At 40.8% G+C, this 15,348-nt stretch overlaps 1 protein-coding gene across 2 annotated transcripts in view; it reads right to left on the reverse strand.

Moving 5' to 3' along the window:
* The window catches only part of GEMIN5 (gem nuclear organelle associated protein 5), a 41,835-nt gene that overhangs the window by 975 nt on the left and 25,512 nt on the right, over window positions 1–15,348 (reverse strand). For both annotated transcript variants that reach the window (XM_007452846.1, XM_007452847.1), the window contains exons 16-26: window positions 14,288–14,515; window positions 13,153–13,266; window positions 12,244–12,366; window positions 11,380–11,475; window positions 10,816–10,953; window positions 9,444–9,591; window positions 6,077–6,196; window positions 5,339–5,549; window positions 4,026–4,280; window positions 2,423–2,585; window positions 1,290–1,794 (exon numbers count right to left, since the gene is read on the reverse strand). In XM_007452846.1, the coding sequence (XP_007452908.1) occupies window positions 1,290–1,794; window positions 2,423–2,585; window positions 4,026–4,280; window positions 5,339–5,549; window positions 6,077–6,196; window positions 9,444–9,591; window positions 10,816–10,953; window positions 11,380–11,475; window positions 12,244–12,366; window positions 13,153–13,266; window positions 14,288–14,515 (2,101 nt within the window). The remainder of the gene's footprint in view (window positions 1–1,289; window positions 1,795–2,422; window positions 2,586–4,025; window positions 4,281–5,338; window positions 5,550–6,076; window positions 6,197–9,443; window positions 9,592–10,815; window positions 10,954–11,379; window positions 11,476–12,243; window positions 12,367–13,152; window positions 13,267–14,287; window positions 14,516–15,348) is intronic.

Genomic DNA, 15,348 nt, shown 5'->3' on the forward strand with positions numbered 1-15,348 from the left:
AAATAAAATTACTTTGTCACCTGGGTCTTTATCTCTTATCTTTAAATACAAAGGCTAAGAGAAGGGAATTTAATGTGATGTGATATAAAATTTTCAAAATGCAGTATTGTTCCTCACGACTTTCCAAATCCCCACTTCTTAGACATAGAGCTCCAATGAAAACTAAGGACCTTTAGGGGATTCAATCTGCAGCCAAATGCAAAGGGCTTGGACTTCTCTGGGGAATGGGTTAGACAGAGCCTGGGTTCCTACCCTCAGGGTGTATGGATGCACATTTTTCTGGGAAGAGTGTCTTAAGCTTCTCAAAGGGGCCCTCTGATCCAAAGGTTAAGAGCCGCTGGGTTAGAGAACTTTTTTGTGTTCTTCTTGTTACTAAAACCAAACATAAAGCGCTGCCTAGAGTGTGGTAGCTCACCAGAGAAGTAACTCAAAACTCTGACTCAAGATTTCACTTGTAGTATTTTTAGAGCAACAAATGTAACTTTAATTTTTAAAAGTTTAGTAATAATAGTTATAAGTTTATTGACTGTGCTAGTTACTATATTTTAGGCCCTGTGCTGGGGGGGGGGGCACATAATCAAGGTAAAAGGCACTCGGCATAACAACTAATCAGTAACTGTTAATCACTGCAAATGCCCATAGCCAAGTGCCCTGTGATAATGAAAAAGGGCTCTAAAGTGATTAATAATCATCTATATCTACCTGGCCCTTATTTTCAATGGAAATGATTAGGATGCTGCAGCAATCTGATCATTTGGGATTTTTTACAGTTTAGTGTGTAATTCTGTACACTACCCTTTTTGTGTATTTTTTGGGATACTGCTTTCACTGCCGAGGGTGCGGGTTCAATCCCTGGTTGGGGAACTGAGATCCCATAAGCCGCATGGCATGGTGAAAAAAAAAAAGAAAATCAATGGTTTTCATTAATGATGCAATAATGCAACTCCCTATTTTACATGATTGATTATTTAGGAATCTATTGCACAAAAGTAGGGTTTTATTGTACTGTTGTTATTAACAGTATTTGTGATTCTGTTTAATTCTCAAAACAAGCAAGGATGGAGTTGGTACTCCATTTATGGATGAGGGAACTAAAGCTCAGAGACATTAAAGACTCCTGCCTGAGGTCACTGAACAGGGCCAGGATTGGAACCCCACATCTGACTTCAAAGCCTGTGCCTTAATGACTGCATTGTGGTGCTTCCAAGTGACCTGATCAATCTCATCAAGTACTATATGAGAATCCAGCAGGGTATTTTAGTTCCATGTTGTACTGAATCAGTACTTACCACTGGTTCTGGGGACTAGAGAGGAACTGTTCTGCTTCCTGTTCAGGTTCATTCTTATCAGGGCCATTTGCTGTGGATTTACAAAGTTGACTCTTCTGGTGTTGGCGGATCATTTCTGCCAAGGTCTCTTGGACTTCAGCAATGGTTCTCTGTGCATTTTGGAGACCAGCGTGCTTTTCTGAAAAGAGCTCCTTACAGGCATTCAGCATTTGCTCACCTTCTTCTGTGAGTGTCATGTCTAGTTCTAGAGTCCTGCTTGGCTCTGGCTGGGAAGCTTTGGGGTCAGTTTCTTCAGGGCTGACATTGTCAAGCTGTTGGCTCCGCTCAACAGAGGTTGTCCTTCTGTGAGCAGCCCTTACCCAGACGCTGGATTCGGGGCAAGGCCCGGAGAGAGACCACCAGAATTCATACAGACGTCCATAAATAAAAAAGGCCTCCAAACTTTTGAAAGCTGGTGTGGTGGGGGACTGATGGTCACCCAGTTTGTCTCTTAGGTGGTCACAGCCTAGGAGAGAAGTAGAGGATTTAGGGTTGTTCATTTCTTTATCCGTCAGAAATCTGGCTTCCTGCCCACATGTTGTTTCCTATCACCCAAGAGGCATATCAGATCCCAAGAAACAGAACAGCAGTGATCCATGGGACCACATGCTTTCCACCAGAAGCCAACCAGAGCTAAACATTTCTTGGCCTAAGGCAGTGTCCTCATTGCTACAGGCCATTTAAAGCATGATAGAAAAAGTATTTCATCTGTCCCACTGAAGGCTCTGGGGGTAAGATCCCACTGTGTCTCTGAAAAACCACAGTGTTTTAGGTTAGTGACTAATTGTGCAGCTCAAGGAATGTCTTCTCCATTCTTAATAACTTGTGAGCACGTTGCTGTTTCTCTAGAGCTGTGTGTAGGAAAGTATATAGGAGGCAGTGAGGTAGGTAGGTAGGACCAGGTAAAGGAAAACAGCTTAGTCATTCTGGCTACCTCTTAAGGAGGTTGGGTAAGAGAATTCAAACTTCCTACTGTATGACACACTGGCCCATGTCTGTCTTTCAGTAACCTATGTACTCCTGGTGCCACAACACTGGCGGTGGTTATATCATCCTTTAGTGGGTGTGCTCCAGCAGAGCTGGGGGTCTTTTACCCTCTGGAAGAAAGGCTGAGTGCACTTCCTGCATGATGGTGAAGTTTCCTGAGTTGTAGCTCCGGATCACAGCCCGAAGCAGTCCTTCCACAGCTGCGTCCCAGGAGGCCACCTGCTGGCTTAGCACTGCCAAGGTCAGGTCATGGCAAATGTGAAGCAGGAGCTGGAGAGAGGAGCCAGAGACTCAGTTAAACATCCTCTCACATCAGGCTCTGGGAATGACACCAGAAATGTTCCTATTAACTGCATTTGGGAAGTACACACAGTCCACAATTAAGAAAGGTCCTCCTATCTCCACCACCCATTTTTGCTTCCTCACTGGAAACTTTCATATTTAGTTGTACAGCAACATACACTGTCTGGTGTTAAAGTCTGTTCATGCTAAGAAAATGCCTTGACATTTGCTAAATGCAAATTAAAACAAAAAATTAAAATTAAAACAAAATTTAAAAAATTAAACAAAAATTAAAACAAAAAGTGAGTTTCTTGAACTAAAAGCTGTAATTAAAAAAACCTGGAGTGTAATTAAGATTTATCAATTTTAAGTGTGCAATATGATGAGTTTTGACAAATATATATGTGTGTGTGTGTGTGTATGTATATATGTATATATATACACACACATACATATGGTATAACTACCACCAAAATCAAGACATAGAACATTTTCATTGTAAGATACTCCTTTGTGCCCCTTTGCATTCAACTCCCCTCTCCCCATCCCTTGGCAACCAGTGATCTAGTTTTTGCCGGTATAATTTTGGCTTTTCTATAATTCATATGAATGGAACAGTAGAGTATGTATTCTTCTGTGACTTGATTCTTTGACTTACCATAATGCTTTCAAGATTCACTGATACTCTTTTTGCATTAGTAATTTGTTCCTTTTTATTGTTGCATAGTATAGTTTTCCACTATATGGATATACTGCAGTTTGTATACCCATTCACCAGCTGATGGACATTTGTGTTGTTTCTATTTGGCTATTATGAACTAAGCTGCTATGAACATTTCTGTACAAGACTGTGTAGACACCTGGGTTCACTTCTTTTAGTGAAATATCTAAGCAATGGGGTTGCTGGGTGTCATCGTGCACAGGTATGTTTAAGATTTTATAAACAATGATCACATAAGGAAGCCACAAAATAACACATGTGGTCTGATGCAGGGGCTGAAATTTTTGTGAGCTAGGGCAGGGAAATGGCACTGGGGAAGGGAACATGAGGGACTTCAACTTGATTCTTCTACCAAAAGCAAAAGAATATACAAAACAAAACCAAAAGACTCCATGAAGCAAAAATGACAAAATGTGAACATCTGTTAATTAATTCTAATTGATGGGTACCTATTATATTAGTTTCTGTGCTTTTCTTTGTTTTTAGACTTTTTTTTCTTTTAGAAGGGAATTCTGATCGAAGACTAACTTTAAAGATAAAGGGCTCTAATTAATCTGAAGGGATCTTTCCAGGTTTCCTGGGCCCGGCTTAATCTTTTCTGAAATACAAACTGGCATTCTACATGTTTCCTTATTATACTAGACATGGATTAGAGAAGTCTTAGACTACTGAGTGATTAATAGCAAAAGCTCATGCAGAAGGGGTACCTGTTTGGAGGGAGTGTTACTTGTAGCAGATGGGTACTTGATATCTTGCAGCTGCTGAAATGCTGCCTGGGAGTGCTCTGGGGAGTCGAGGCTGAAGGCGCTTTTCCATACTGCAGTCACCCTCTCCACAAAGGGCCTTTCGCTACCTGCGGGCCACGCATTGTAAGAAGAGGAGGAGCTTTTGCCCTCTGAAAGCTGCTTTTCCTCCAGGTGCTTGGACAGTAGCTCAAGAAGGCAAAACACCAATCTCTGACCCTGGAACCCAATAACAAAGGAGAGGAGCTGTTATGCAGGGAAGTGCTCCATTATCTAGAGCTCTCCCCAGTCTCTCAGATTCTCCCCCTTTGCATTTGCAGCAGCCTTCGCTCTGTGCTGCCAGCCCAGTGAGTCTTGTGGGAGGGAAAAAGAGGTGATTTAACAGACAGTGTTTCCAAATGCCTTTTGGGGGATTCCTACCCACAGCTCTTGGGGCTCAAGCAACCATATTTATTACTTTTTTTTTTTTAGCAACCATATTTATAATATGACACCACAGCTATAGCCCTACTCACTGAAATTTAAGCCACATGCAGGCCAGCCACTTAAGACTTGTGGCCCAGTTTGAGAAAAGATGGGCTGGACTCATCTAGTTTTTTTCTCTGCCCAAACTTCAGATTAAGGCATACAGAAGTTAAAGCATCATAGGCAGAAGGTGCTGGAGCAGACAAGCTGTGTAGATCTGAGAGCTGGGGGAGTGGTTAGGGGCTGTATCCAAGTAGGTTTAACAGAGGGAATCAGCTGGAAGAGAAGAGAGCACAGAGAAAAGTTCTAAAAAAAAATCCTTACTTCTCCTGGGTTTTCAATTGCCATGAGATTCCTTGTATATCCCTATAATATTTTCTCACTTAAGCTTGGGAAGGTCTCTGTTTCATATAGGCAGAATTACAGCTAATAGCTGAAGAGGGCTGCTACAGGTAGAGCAACATGATTTCTGTTAAAGCCAATCCATTTTCTTCAAAGCAGACCCTCTTCCTCTTCATTTTTGTGCTGATGACATCAATGAAGAAACACAGGGGCTGAACTGACTAAAGGCTATTCGACTGCTAAGCAGTGGGAATTACTGTCAGTAACCACATTATCTTTTACTCTGAATGGGGCAACTGATAAGCCACAGTCCTTAAATGGGATAGTATGGCCAGGGCTTGCTGGACCCTTCTAAGGATACTTACCAAATTGGTACAGCTTGTGCAGCTGGGTAATTCACTTGGAATTTGACTAGAAAAGCGTTTGGGGCTCATCCCTCTTAAAAGCAGGAGAGGCAGTAACAGACTGACCTTTAGACTTTCGTGGAGCTGCAGGGCTTCCTGGGCTCCCACCCAGTTCCTGGCCAGAAGCAGTTCTTGGGCACATCTGAGAGCCAGGGTAGCAGACAACTCATTCTCTCCTACGATGGAAGCCAACTCTGCAGCCGTTCTAAGTGATGCCACATCCCCCTTTTTGGCCAAAACTTTGGCTGCATCATAAGCTGAAGTGGCTCCTAAATAGCTAAAATACAAAAGAAAACTCAAGCAGAGTGTCATAAACAGATCGCCTACACCTGCTCCCCAGAGGGTTGAATCATTTCTTTCTGTCCACTTTGCCTTGCATGCCTTCCTGTGGTCCCAGGTGTGTCATTACCTGTGGCTGTCCCTGTGAAGGCTGAGGCCAGTGCAGCAGACGCTGAATAGGCAGCATTATACAGGTTAAGGAAATAAAGGAACTTCAGCAGTTGCTGAGTTGAACCCAAGGAAAGGAGGCATTCCCTCCCATTTCCCATATTTAATGATACAAGACATCCCTAAAGAAAGGAGTGATTTCCAAGTCCACGACTTGGATTTCTTGAAGTTATGGTGACTTACATAAATACCAAGTAGGTAGATCCTGATGAATCTTATGAAGCTGCTTTAATACATATACGCTTTTTAATTTGCTAGTTATTTCACCCCCACCTCTAAACTTCTTTCTTCCATCCTTGTCCAGCTCTTTCAAAGCTCTTCTTTGTTTGGGTGCACTCCTGTTTCCCTCAGACTTACCATTTGGCTGCTAAGGCATAATGGCCGTCTTTTTCTAGGATGGCTCCCCAGCTGAGGTACAGGTCTTTCAGGATCGGGTCCTCTGGGCGCAGCCGGGCCTTGGCAATTGCAATAGCCTCCCTAGAGGCAAGAATAGGTAATTAGCCAATCTGAAAGAGGCCCTAGGAGGGGCTGTAAAGTAGGATAAGCCATTCCCTTTGTGTTGTCTGTCTTGTTCCAACTTCCCATAAAAAAACCGTATCCTTGCATTACAGGGCAAGTTAGAACTGCGTGCTGTGCTCAATTCTTCACCTATGTCAGCAGTTCTTAAAGTGTGGTTTGTGGATTCCCGGAATTCCAAAGGCTCTTTCAGGGGGTTCATGAGGTCAAGACTATTTTCACAATAATGTCAAGAGGTTATTTGCCTTTTCTCAGTGTGTTGACATTTGTACTGATTATGTGAAAGCAATGGTGGGTAAACTGCTGGCATCTGGAGCAAGAATCCAGTTAGTGGCCCTTGTCCTTAAAAAAAAAAAAAAAGGTAGGGCCTCCTTGGTGGCGCAGTGGTTGAGGGTCTGCCTGCCGATGCAGGGGATACGGGTTCGTGCCCCGGTCCGGGAGGATCCCGCATGCCGCGGAGCGGCTGGGCCCGTGGGCCATGGGCTGAGCTTGCGCGTCCGGCAACGGGAGAGGCCACGACAGTGAGAGGCCCACATATCGCAAAAAAAAAAAAAAAGGTAAATTTCCTTGAAAAGGAGAAATGATTAATTTCAGTAAATCTTGTACATCCTGTTAATATTCTATGTGACAAAATGGGAAGAACATTTTGTATTCTTTGCTGAATTCCAAAGTACAATGGTTCTATGAAAAACTTGTATGAACGAATTGCAAGCTGAACTAGTTGCTTTTTTTTTAAGATGGAATCTCATTACTTCTTGAAAGAATGACTAACAAACAAACAAACTATAGTTATTTAGTGTTGAGTATTTGGCAGATGTTTTCTCAAAAATGAACAAAGTAAGCCTGTCATTTCATGGAAAACGACCAACAGTACTGTTGCCAATGATAAAATTTGAGCTTTCAGGTGAAAATTAGAGTTTTAGGAAACTTGTGCCTGCCACTGTGAGCTTGACGGCTTCCCCAAAGTTAAAGACTTTTCTGATGAAGTAAGCAATGTGATTTCTTTTTGATATTTTATAGTGAGATATGTTAACATTTGGAGGATCTGTGTTAACTGACTGAACTACTATTTTCCAAATGACATACAACTTCTGACTTGCAGCCAACATAAAGTTGTAGCTGGAATAAAATTGTTTTAGACTAAGGTGATTTAGACACAGCAATATTTAAGAAGTACATAATTTGAGACCTCTGCTTCCAGCCATGATGGAGTGACAACTAGAACCAGACATATCCTCCTGCTGCAAAATTAAAACATTGGAGAAAATAGGTATGAAGCAACTGTTTTCAGCCATTGGACACCAGGCAGCACAGGACTGTCATCCCGGAGAGAACGAACAAATGTGAGCCCAATCATGGCCCTGGCTTTCTGCCTAAAACCATTTTCCCAGAAGGAATCCCAGCAGAGCTTCAGCAGTCAGGGCTGAGGGGAGACGAAGCAATTGGAATTTGTGGGGCAGGATAGTAGGAAGGAAGAAGCTGTCCAGAGAAAGAGCTCCACAACAGTGCTTAGGGATCCTGTTGAGTCTCTGGTTTAAACACAAAGCTCTGCATATGTAGGAAAGTCCTGAAGGCTGTACAAAGAATAATCAGGGAACGATAAGCTGAATAATTCCCAGGGCTCACTCAGGGTGTGGAGACATAAAAGTTTTGACCACCCAGACATCTGAGTTCTGATTTGTTGACTTACACAAGGCATTCGGTAAAGACACCAGACGGCAGGAGGGCAAACTAATTCTAGAGTATGGATTTCTCTGAACTTGCCCTAAGAAAGCTCAAAACACCCAGGAAAAGATCAAGTTGATCTGCAGGTAACTTTACGGCTTGCCAAAACAGAGTCCGGCATTCTCTAAAGGAAGACAACACACCAAAATAGGATTAAAAGAAAGTCTCACCAGCCATCATATGAAATGGCTGAAAATCAGTGGTGGAGAAAGTCCTAAAAACAGTCAGAGAAAAAAGACATAGTTCCTGTGTAACAAAGATAAGAATAAATGCAGTAGTCAAGTCAACAATGCAAGCCAAGAAAAAATGTAATGATATCTATGAAGCACAAAATGACAGAACCTTCCAATCTAGAAGTCTACACCCACTGAAAGATCCTTTAAAATAGAGGCAAAATTAAAGACTTTTATAGACAAACAAAAGTTGATGGAATATGTCACCAGTGGGACCACACTACAAAAAAATGTTGAAGTTCTTCATGGGAAAGAAGGAATTGACAGCAATTGGAAACTTGGATCTACATAAGAGAATGGAAAGTGCTGGAAATAAATATATGGGCAAATATAAGAAAATGTTTAAAAACTTAAAGAAAGGTAATTGTTTAAAGCAAGAATTCTAATATTGTAATGTGGGGTTATAACGTATATAGTACGTGAAATATATGACAGCAATAGTGGAAGGGACAGGAAGAAAGAAAGAAGTATGATGTATGCAAGAAGTGGTACAATATTATCTGAAGGTAAACTGGTAAGTTAAAAATGCTTATCATAAACCCTAAAGTAACCATTAAAAAAAAGAAAGGATTATAGCTGACATGCCAGTACTGGAGATAAAAAAATATTTAATCTGAAAGAAAGCAGGAAAAGAAGAAATGAAATAGCAACATGGTAGATTTAAATCAGTCGCACTAATATTTACATTAAAACACTCCAATTAAAAGGCAGAGACTATCAGACTGGATAAAAAACAAGACCCAACTGTATGCTGTCTACAAGAAATATTTTGTTGCTTTTGTTTTCTGTACTTAAATATGTACTGTAGTGGAAGAATAATAACTTGAACAGAAAGGATTCACACCAGTCTCAGAAGAGTGGTTACTGCTAGAGAAGGGATGAGGACAGAATTGGGGAAAGGCACTTCAACTAAGTCTGGAATGTTATACTTCTCACTTCACAGATGGGGCTTAAAAAAGTTCCTCTCTTAGTAATTCATTAAGCTGTTCATTTGTATCATGCTCTTTTCTTTATTTGTATTAACAATAAAGAAATTTTAAAAAATATCAGCAAATATTGCTGAAAGTTAACATTTGTTAAGTATAGGTGGTGGGTGCACTGATGTTTAAGCTAGTGAACATACATTTGTGTACATTTGAGATGTTTAATTACAATAAAGGTTTTATGGTGGTTATAATGAAACAGAACTGTTACGTAGATTAATTTCACATTACATCCAACTGCTGGTTCAACCGTTGGGTCATACAGACCTGTAGAAATGGTTTGATTTGAGCAGCTCCACAGCTTCATACACTTTGTGGATAGAAAGTAGGTGAGAGGCAGCCTTGACATACTGGTCCTGAAAACACAGTTGTTTGGCAAAAGCTTCCACGGCCCATACCCACACGTGGTAACCGGCTTAAAACAAACAAACAAAAAACAGCAGATTTAAGGGAAAAAAGCATGTACATTTGGGTTGAAAATGCTTGTTAGTCACTGCATTAAACAGAACATTTAGATAGTAATTCAGTTGCTGTTTCATCTGATCATGTTTCATCTACCTCTCCCCATCCCTACATTTTTTTTTTTTTTTTTTTTTTTTTGTGGTACGCGGGCCTCTCACTGCTGTGGCCTCTCCCGTTGCGGAGCACAGGCTCTGGACGCACAGGCTCAGTGGCCGTGGCTCACGGGCCCAGCTGCTCTGCGGCATGTGGGATCTTCCCAGACCGGGGCACGAACCCGTGTCCCCTGCATCGGCAGGCGGACACTCAACCACTGCGCCACCAGCATCCCTACATTTTGAAATGTAAATTGTTTCTCTGATTATGTAATACATAAAAAGATAGTACAAAATTCAAATGTACATGAGTATGGAAGTCAGACAGTGCTTACCCTTGTTGGGGTGCATGTAGACTGACTGATAGGGAGCATGGGAGAAGCTTCTAGGGTGCTGGTAATGTTACGTTTCTTGATATGGGTGCTAGTTACAAGGGTGTATTCAGTTAGTGAAATTCAAGTACTCTCATGACCTGTGTACTTCCATCTCTCTCTCTGGCATACTTCAATAAAAAGCTAAAAAATGAGGCATGGCATAAAAAATTTCCTTGTTATCCTGGCATCCTACTACCCAAACTTGTCCAAATTCCTTTCCCTGGAGACAACCGTTATTATTAGTTTCTTTTGAAACCTTTGGCAATAATCTATGAATATATAACCACACATGTATAAGTATCAAGGACAGAGTATTAAATATTCTGTTGTGCATCTTTACCTTGATTCTTTTCACTTACTAAATTTTGGAGCTCCGCTCTGTATCAGAATGTACAGAGCTGCCTCATTTTTTGGGTATCTATAGGAGTTTCTACTGTATAGATATACAAGATTTAACCAGTCTTATACTGATGGACATAGAGGTTCTTGCGATCTTTTGCTATTACAAATACCACTGCAATCATAGTCCATATATAGCTGCCATTTTGCATGTGTAGGTGCAGTTAAATTCCTACAGTTAGAACTGCTGGGTCAAAGGGATGTGGATTTTAAATTTAACTATTAGACATGGCCAAATTGTCCTTCAAGACAAAGTCTATCTTTAGTGGATGTATCCTAGAGATGCTAGGGCTTTTGTTGAAAAGAACATACCGACTGGTGCCATAGCCACAAGATTGTCTGTCAGCTCGCCTCTTTCTGCTGCAGTCTGCAGAACACCTTTTAGATCTCCTTTCCAAAGCATGAGCTGGTGAAATAATTCAGGGTGGCCATTTTCCAAGTGACCTTTTCCTGTTTGGAGGAGAAATATTTGGAAGATGTTTCAGAAACATCTGTCTGCACTGTCTTCTAGAAAAAGAAAGGCAGGATGAATGACAGGAATAAATTCCTAGAATACGTAGTAACTGGCTGATGGGTAAGTCACTTCCCAGAGTGTTCATAATGGGGACTGAAGCCCACTCAGTCACTTGTCCACCCACCCACCCACTTTCACTTGCACTCAGACACTCAGAATGAACACTATATGTTTAGGGTCCTGTGACAGATGCGAGTGAGGGGTGTTTATGAACATGCAAATAACGGAACTCAAAACCTAGTTAGCTGACATGTAAAACTAACCATTACCACACCACAGGATGGCAGCCGTAAAAGAGGTATGTATAAAGCGTTAGGGAAGCGTAAAGATGGACAGGATTGTGTTGATTGGACTAGTCTCACCTTCAACCTCAATCATTTTGTACAGGGTAGCCCTGTCTGTGAAAAGCCCCAGGTGAAATCTTTCCTCAAGATCAGCAGACACATCCTCCTTTGGCTCTGCTAATTCAAAAGGACAAAAATTCAGATGAAGTCATTTAATAGGTTACTGTTTTCTGTCTAGTTACTTCCAAATGTATGTAACACCCACTTCAGATGCTGAGAAAGAGTCCTGTGCCCTTGTTTACCCTAACAGAGACCCGTGCTGGTTACAAAGTTGGCAAAATATGAAAATACTTTGTTAGGTTTGTTTGTCAGGTTTGTTAGGCTCAGGTTTTATACTGTTTGAATTTCATTTTATCATGTGCAACCCTTTTCAACACATAAAATTCAAAATTAAAAAAAACGTTGCTCAAATGTTAAAATAACACACATTAGGTGAGGGCTTTGAAAAACTGAAATCAAAAAACCTTCTATAAACAAAAACTTCCATCAAAATTTTTTAAAGGAACTGCCGTATTAAGGGTTATTTCCAATGAGCAAATGATTTTTTTTTTCTACATGTACATGCTGTTTACTGGGGAAAAACAGTTGATGGAATTGATTCACGCTGAGATATTTAAGCCATCATACCAATTCCAGCACCCATATGGCTGGCAACAACTTGATTTATAATAGAAAAGCAGAGCATTATGTCTCCAAGGCACTGGAGAGTGCTGACAGCGGTCAGAGTGTGGACAGAACCTGGCAGCAGGGTGTGGGGGAGGGATGATGCAGAAATACAATTTTGGACATTTGTTGGCTCATTCATATAACATATAAACAAGCACTTCTTATGTGTCATTTCCCAGAAGACTGCGGATGGGCCAAGGAAGTGTATTTCTGTACCTCTGGAGTGTTTTGCAGTGGCTAATACCAAACAGTCCTGATGAAGCTCCTCTTTGGATCTGTGGTCCAGACTTGTACTCAGTGGAAGCATGGAACGAGCTTTTCGCTTCTTGATTAAGGCTTCTGAAATGTAATAAAAGTACAGACTGTCTGAAGAAGAGTTGATCAAAAACACAAAACTGAATGCATGCCCATTGTATATGTAACCTACTGGAGGGATACTGCTGGGCAGAGAAAGTTCCCACTCTTGTAAGGAAGCTTTCAAATTAAATTAGCTGGGGGCAATGTTCACAACACACACAAACGTGTCCCTGTGAAAACTTGTGAAGCAACATCAACAACTGCAAAATGACAGTTCCTCAAGTACTAAAAAAATGACCCCAAACCGTAACAATCAAAACACTTACAAATATTTAAAATCTAAAACAAAACGAAAAACTGAAAACTTTTAAGTTTTCAGTTGCATGTCATATTTGAGGATACTTTAACAAAATATTTATTTATTTGTAATAACCAAATAAATAAATTTGTTTTTTATTCTTTTGTTAAAAAATTTTTGGCTGCGTTGGGTCTTCATTGCTGCACACAGGCTTTCTCTAGTTGTGGTGAGAGGGGGCTACTCTTTGTTGTTGTGTGCGGGCTTCTCATTGCGGCAGCTTCTCTTGTTGCAGAGCACGGGCTCTAGGAGCGCAGGCTTCAGTAGTTACAGCATGCGGGCTCAGTAGTTGTGGCTTGCGGGCTCTAGAGTGCAGGCTCAGTAGTTGTGGTGCATGGACTTAGTTGCTCCACAGCATATGGGATCTTCCTTGACCAGGGATCAAACCTGTGTCCCTTGCATTGGCAGGCGGATTCTTAACCACTGCACCACTAGGGAAGTCCCCCCAAATATTTTAATTATTAAATACGAACCTGACTTTTCTTTAGGTGCCTCCTTTTTCAGTAAAGTGACTTTGTTATTAATGGTGACTTTTGACTTTTCAAAGCCTAAGGATGCTGGAGTGCAGATAACTGGTTCTTGAGAAACTACATCATGGGGAAAAAGAAAAAAAATGTGGATAAGAACAATGTAGAATCTAGTTCTTTTAAAAAATTAAGAGTATACCAGTCTTAATGGTGTGATTTTATCTATTACCCCAAATATAAGATGAAATATTTCAGGTAGGAAGCATGGGTAGTCTCCCTTTCCCCATCTCACAAACTGCCTTCCAGGAATCTGTAGGTTTATTACTTAGAACTCTTGACTAATTGATCTAAGGAAAAGTTATAAAGATTCTAGCCTCCACAGCTTTATACCATACGTCTAGGAGTTCCCAAACTTGGCTTGGTGACAAAGTACTAATTGCATATTTAATTCCACAAACAAGGAACAACTTTACCAATAGAAATTTAAAGTGTATGGGATACAGAGTCACAATCCTGAGTGTACACACCATGAACTCAAAAAAACCCCACAAAGAACAAAAAACCCAAACTAAGTTGTTGATCTACAGGGGTAAAAGAACATTTTATGATAAAGAAGTATTCTGATGAGTCTAAAAAATAAATCCACTAAACTTTTTAGATCTTTATTTACCCAAACTGTGGGTCCCAGTAGCTATCCCTTGGGATGGAGAGGGTCAGGGAGGACTCTGTACCATATATTTTGGCCATTTTAAATTCTGTCACATCAAAATATTCTGTTGTAGAATTAAACGTGAGTCAGTCCTATTTATATTGTTTGCCTGCAAGTTCCCAGAGTGGTGACAGTTTCTAGGTCAGATATTTGTAAGGGACAATGGTTTCTTTCAGTAAACATGGCTGATGACATCATATTGTTAAAACTTTCCCCATGTAAGTTTCTATGTATACATTGCCCTAGTTTCACTTTGTCCCCCAGTCTTACCCTGCTCAAGTTGATAAGAAGTTTTCTCTATAGAACTTCACTATTTCCATCCCAGTCATCCGTTAGATCCCCTTAATACTTCAAAGGTAGACCTGGCTTAGTTTCCTGGTCATGACTACTAAGTCCTAGAGAGTTAGTGAAACACAGGATTTGGCCACATACCTGCCGAGGTGACACCACAGGGTAGCTCTGGCTCCCGGGCTTCCTCCTCAGTCTCATGGTCTGATACTCCATTCTCAACAGGGCCCGAGCTCTCCTTTACACTCTCTTCTTCATTCCCGTTACACAATTCCTGCTTCACAGGTACTCTCAAGATGGGCTTTTTCTTCTTTTTGGGCTTTGGCTTAGGTTGAGAGAGCCTTTTTTTCTCTAATTCAATACTTTTCTTGCCTACAGAAATCACAGTTCAGAAAAGGATAGATTAAAGTACATATTCTTGGTTAAAAGCACTCTAGGAGATAATCTCCAAAACCTCATTACTCTTGTTTTTGATAACATTCTTGCCCTTTCCCTTCCTTCCCAATGAATTCTTAGTTATATTATCAAAATGTTAACCAAACCAAACCCTTTTGGGATTTCATTAAATCATAAACACAATGCCCATTTACCCCTGAATACTTGAGTGTGTATCCCACAAACAAGGATATTCTCCTACATCATCAGAGCACAACCATTAAAATCAGGAAATTAACGATGATACATTACTCCTGTCTACTCCCACCTCACTTAAGTTCTGCCAGTTGTACCAAGAATGTCCTTTATAGCAAAAAGAATCAATCCAGGACTACATGTTGCACTGGCTTGTTATGTCTCTACTTTCTTTCAGCCTGAACAGGCTCAGATTTTATTTTGACTTTCATGACTGGAAACTCATGAAGATTACAGGATAGTTATTTTGTCAGATTTCCTTCAAATTGGGTCTGCCTTATATTTTTCACGATTAGATTTAGGTTATGCATTTCACTGCCCCAGGCAATCACTGATTTGCTGTCACTGTAGTTTAGTTTTGTCTGTTTTAGAAATTCATATGATTTATAACTACACTTTTTTTTTAAAATTTATTTAACTTATTTATTTTTGGCTGCATTGGGTCTTTGTTGCTGTGCACGGGCTTTCTCTAGTTGCGGCGAGCAGGGGCTACTCTTTGTTGCGGTGCACGGGCTCTTCATTGCAGTGGCTTCTCTTGTTGCGGAGCACGGGCTCTAGGTGCGCAGGGTTCAGCA

This window comes from Lipotes vexillifer, unplaced genomic scaffold (genome assembly GCF_000442215.2).
Source record: "Lipotes vexillifer unplaced genomic scaffold, Lipotes_vexillifer_v1.1 scaffold697, whole genome shotgun sequence".
In the NCBI taxonomy this organism is placed as follows: domain Eukaryota; kingdom Metazoa; phylum Chordata; class Mammalia; order Artiodactyla; family Lipotidae; genus Lipotes; species Lipotes vexillifer.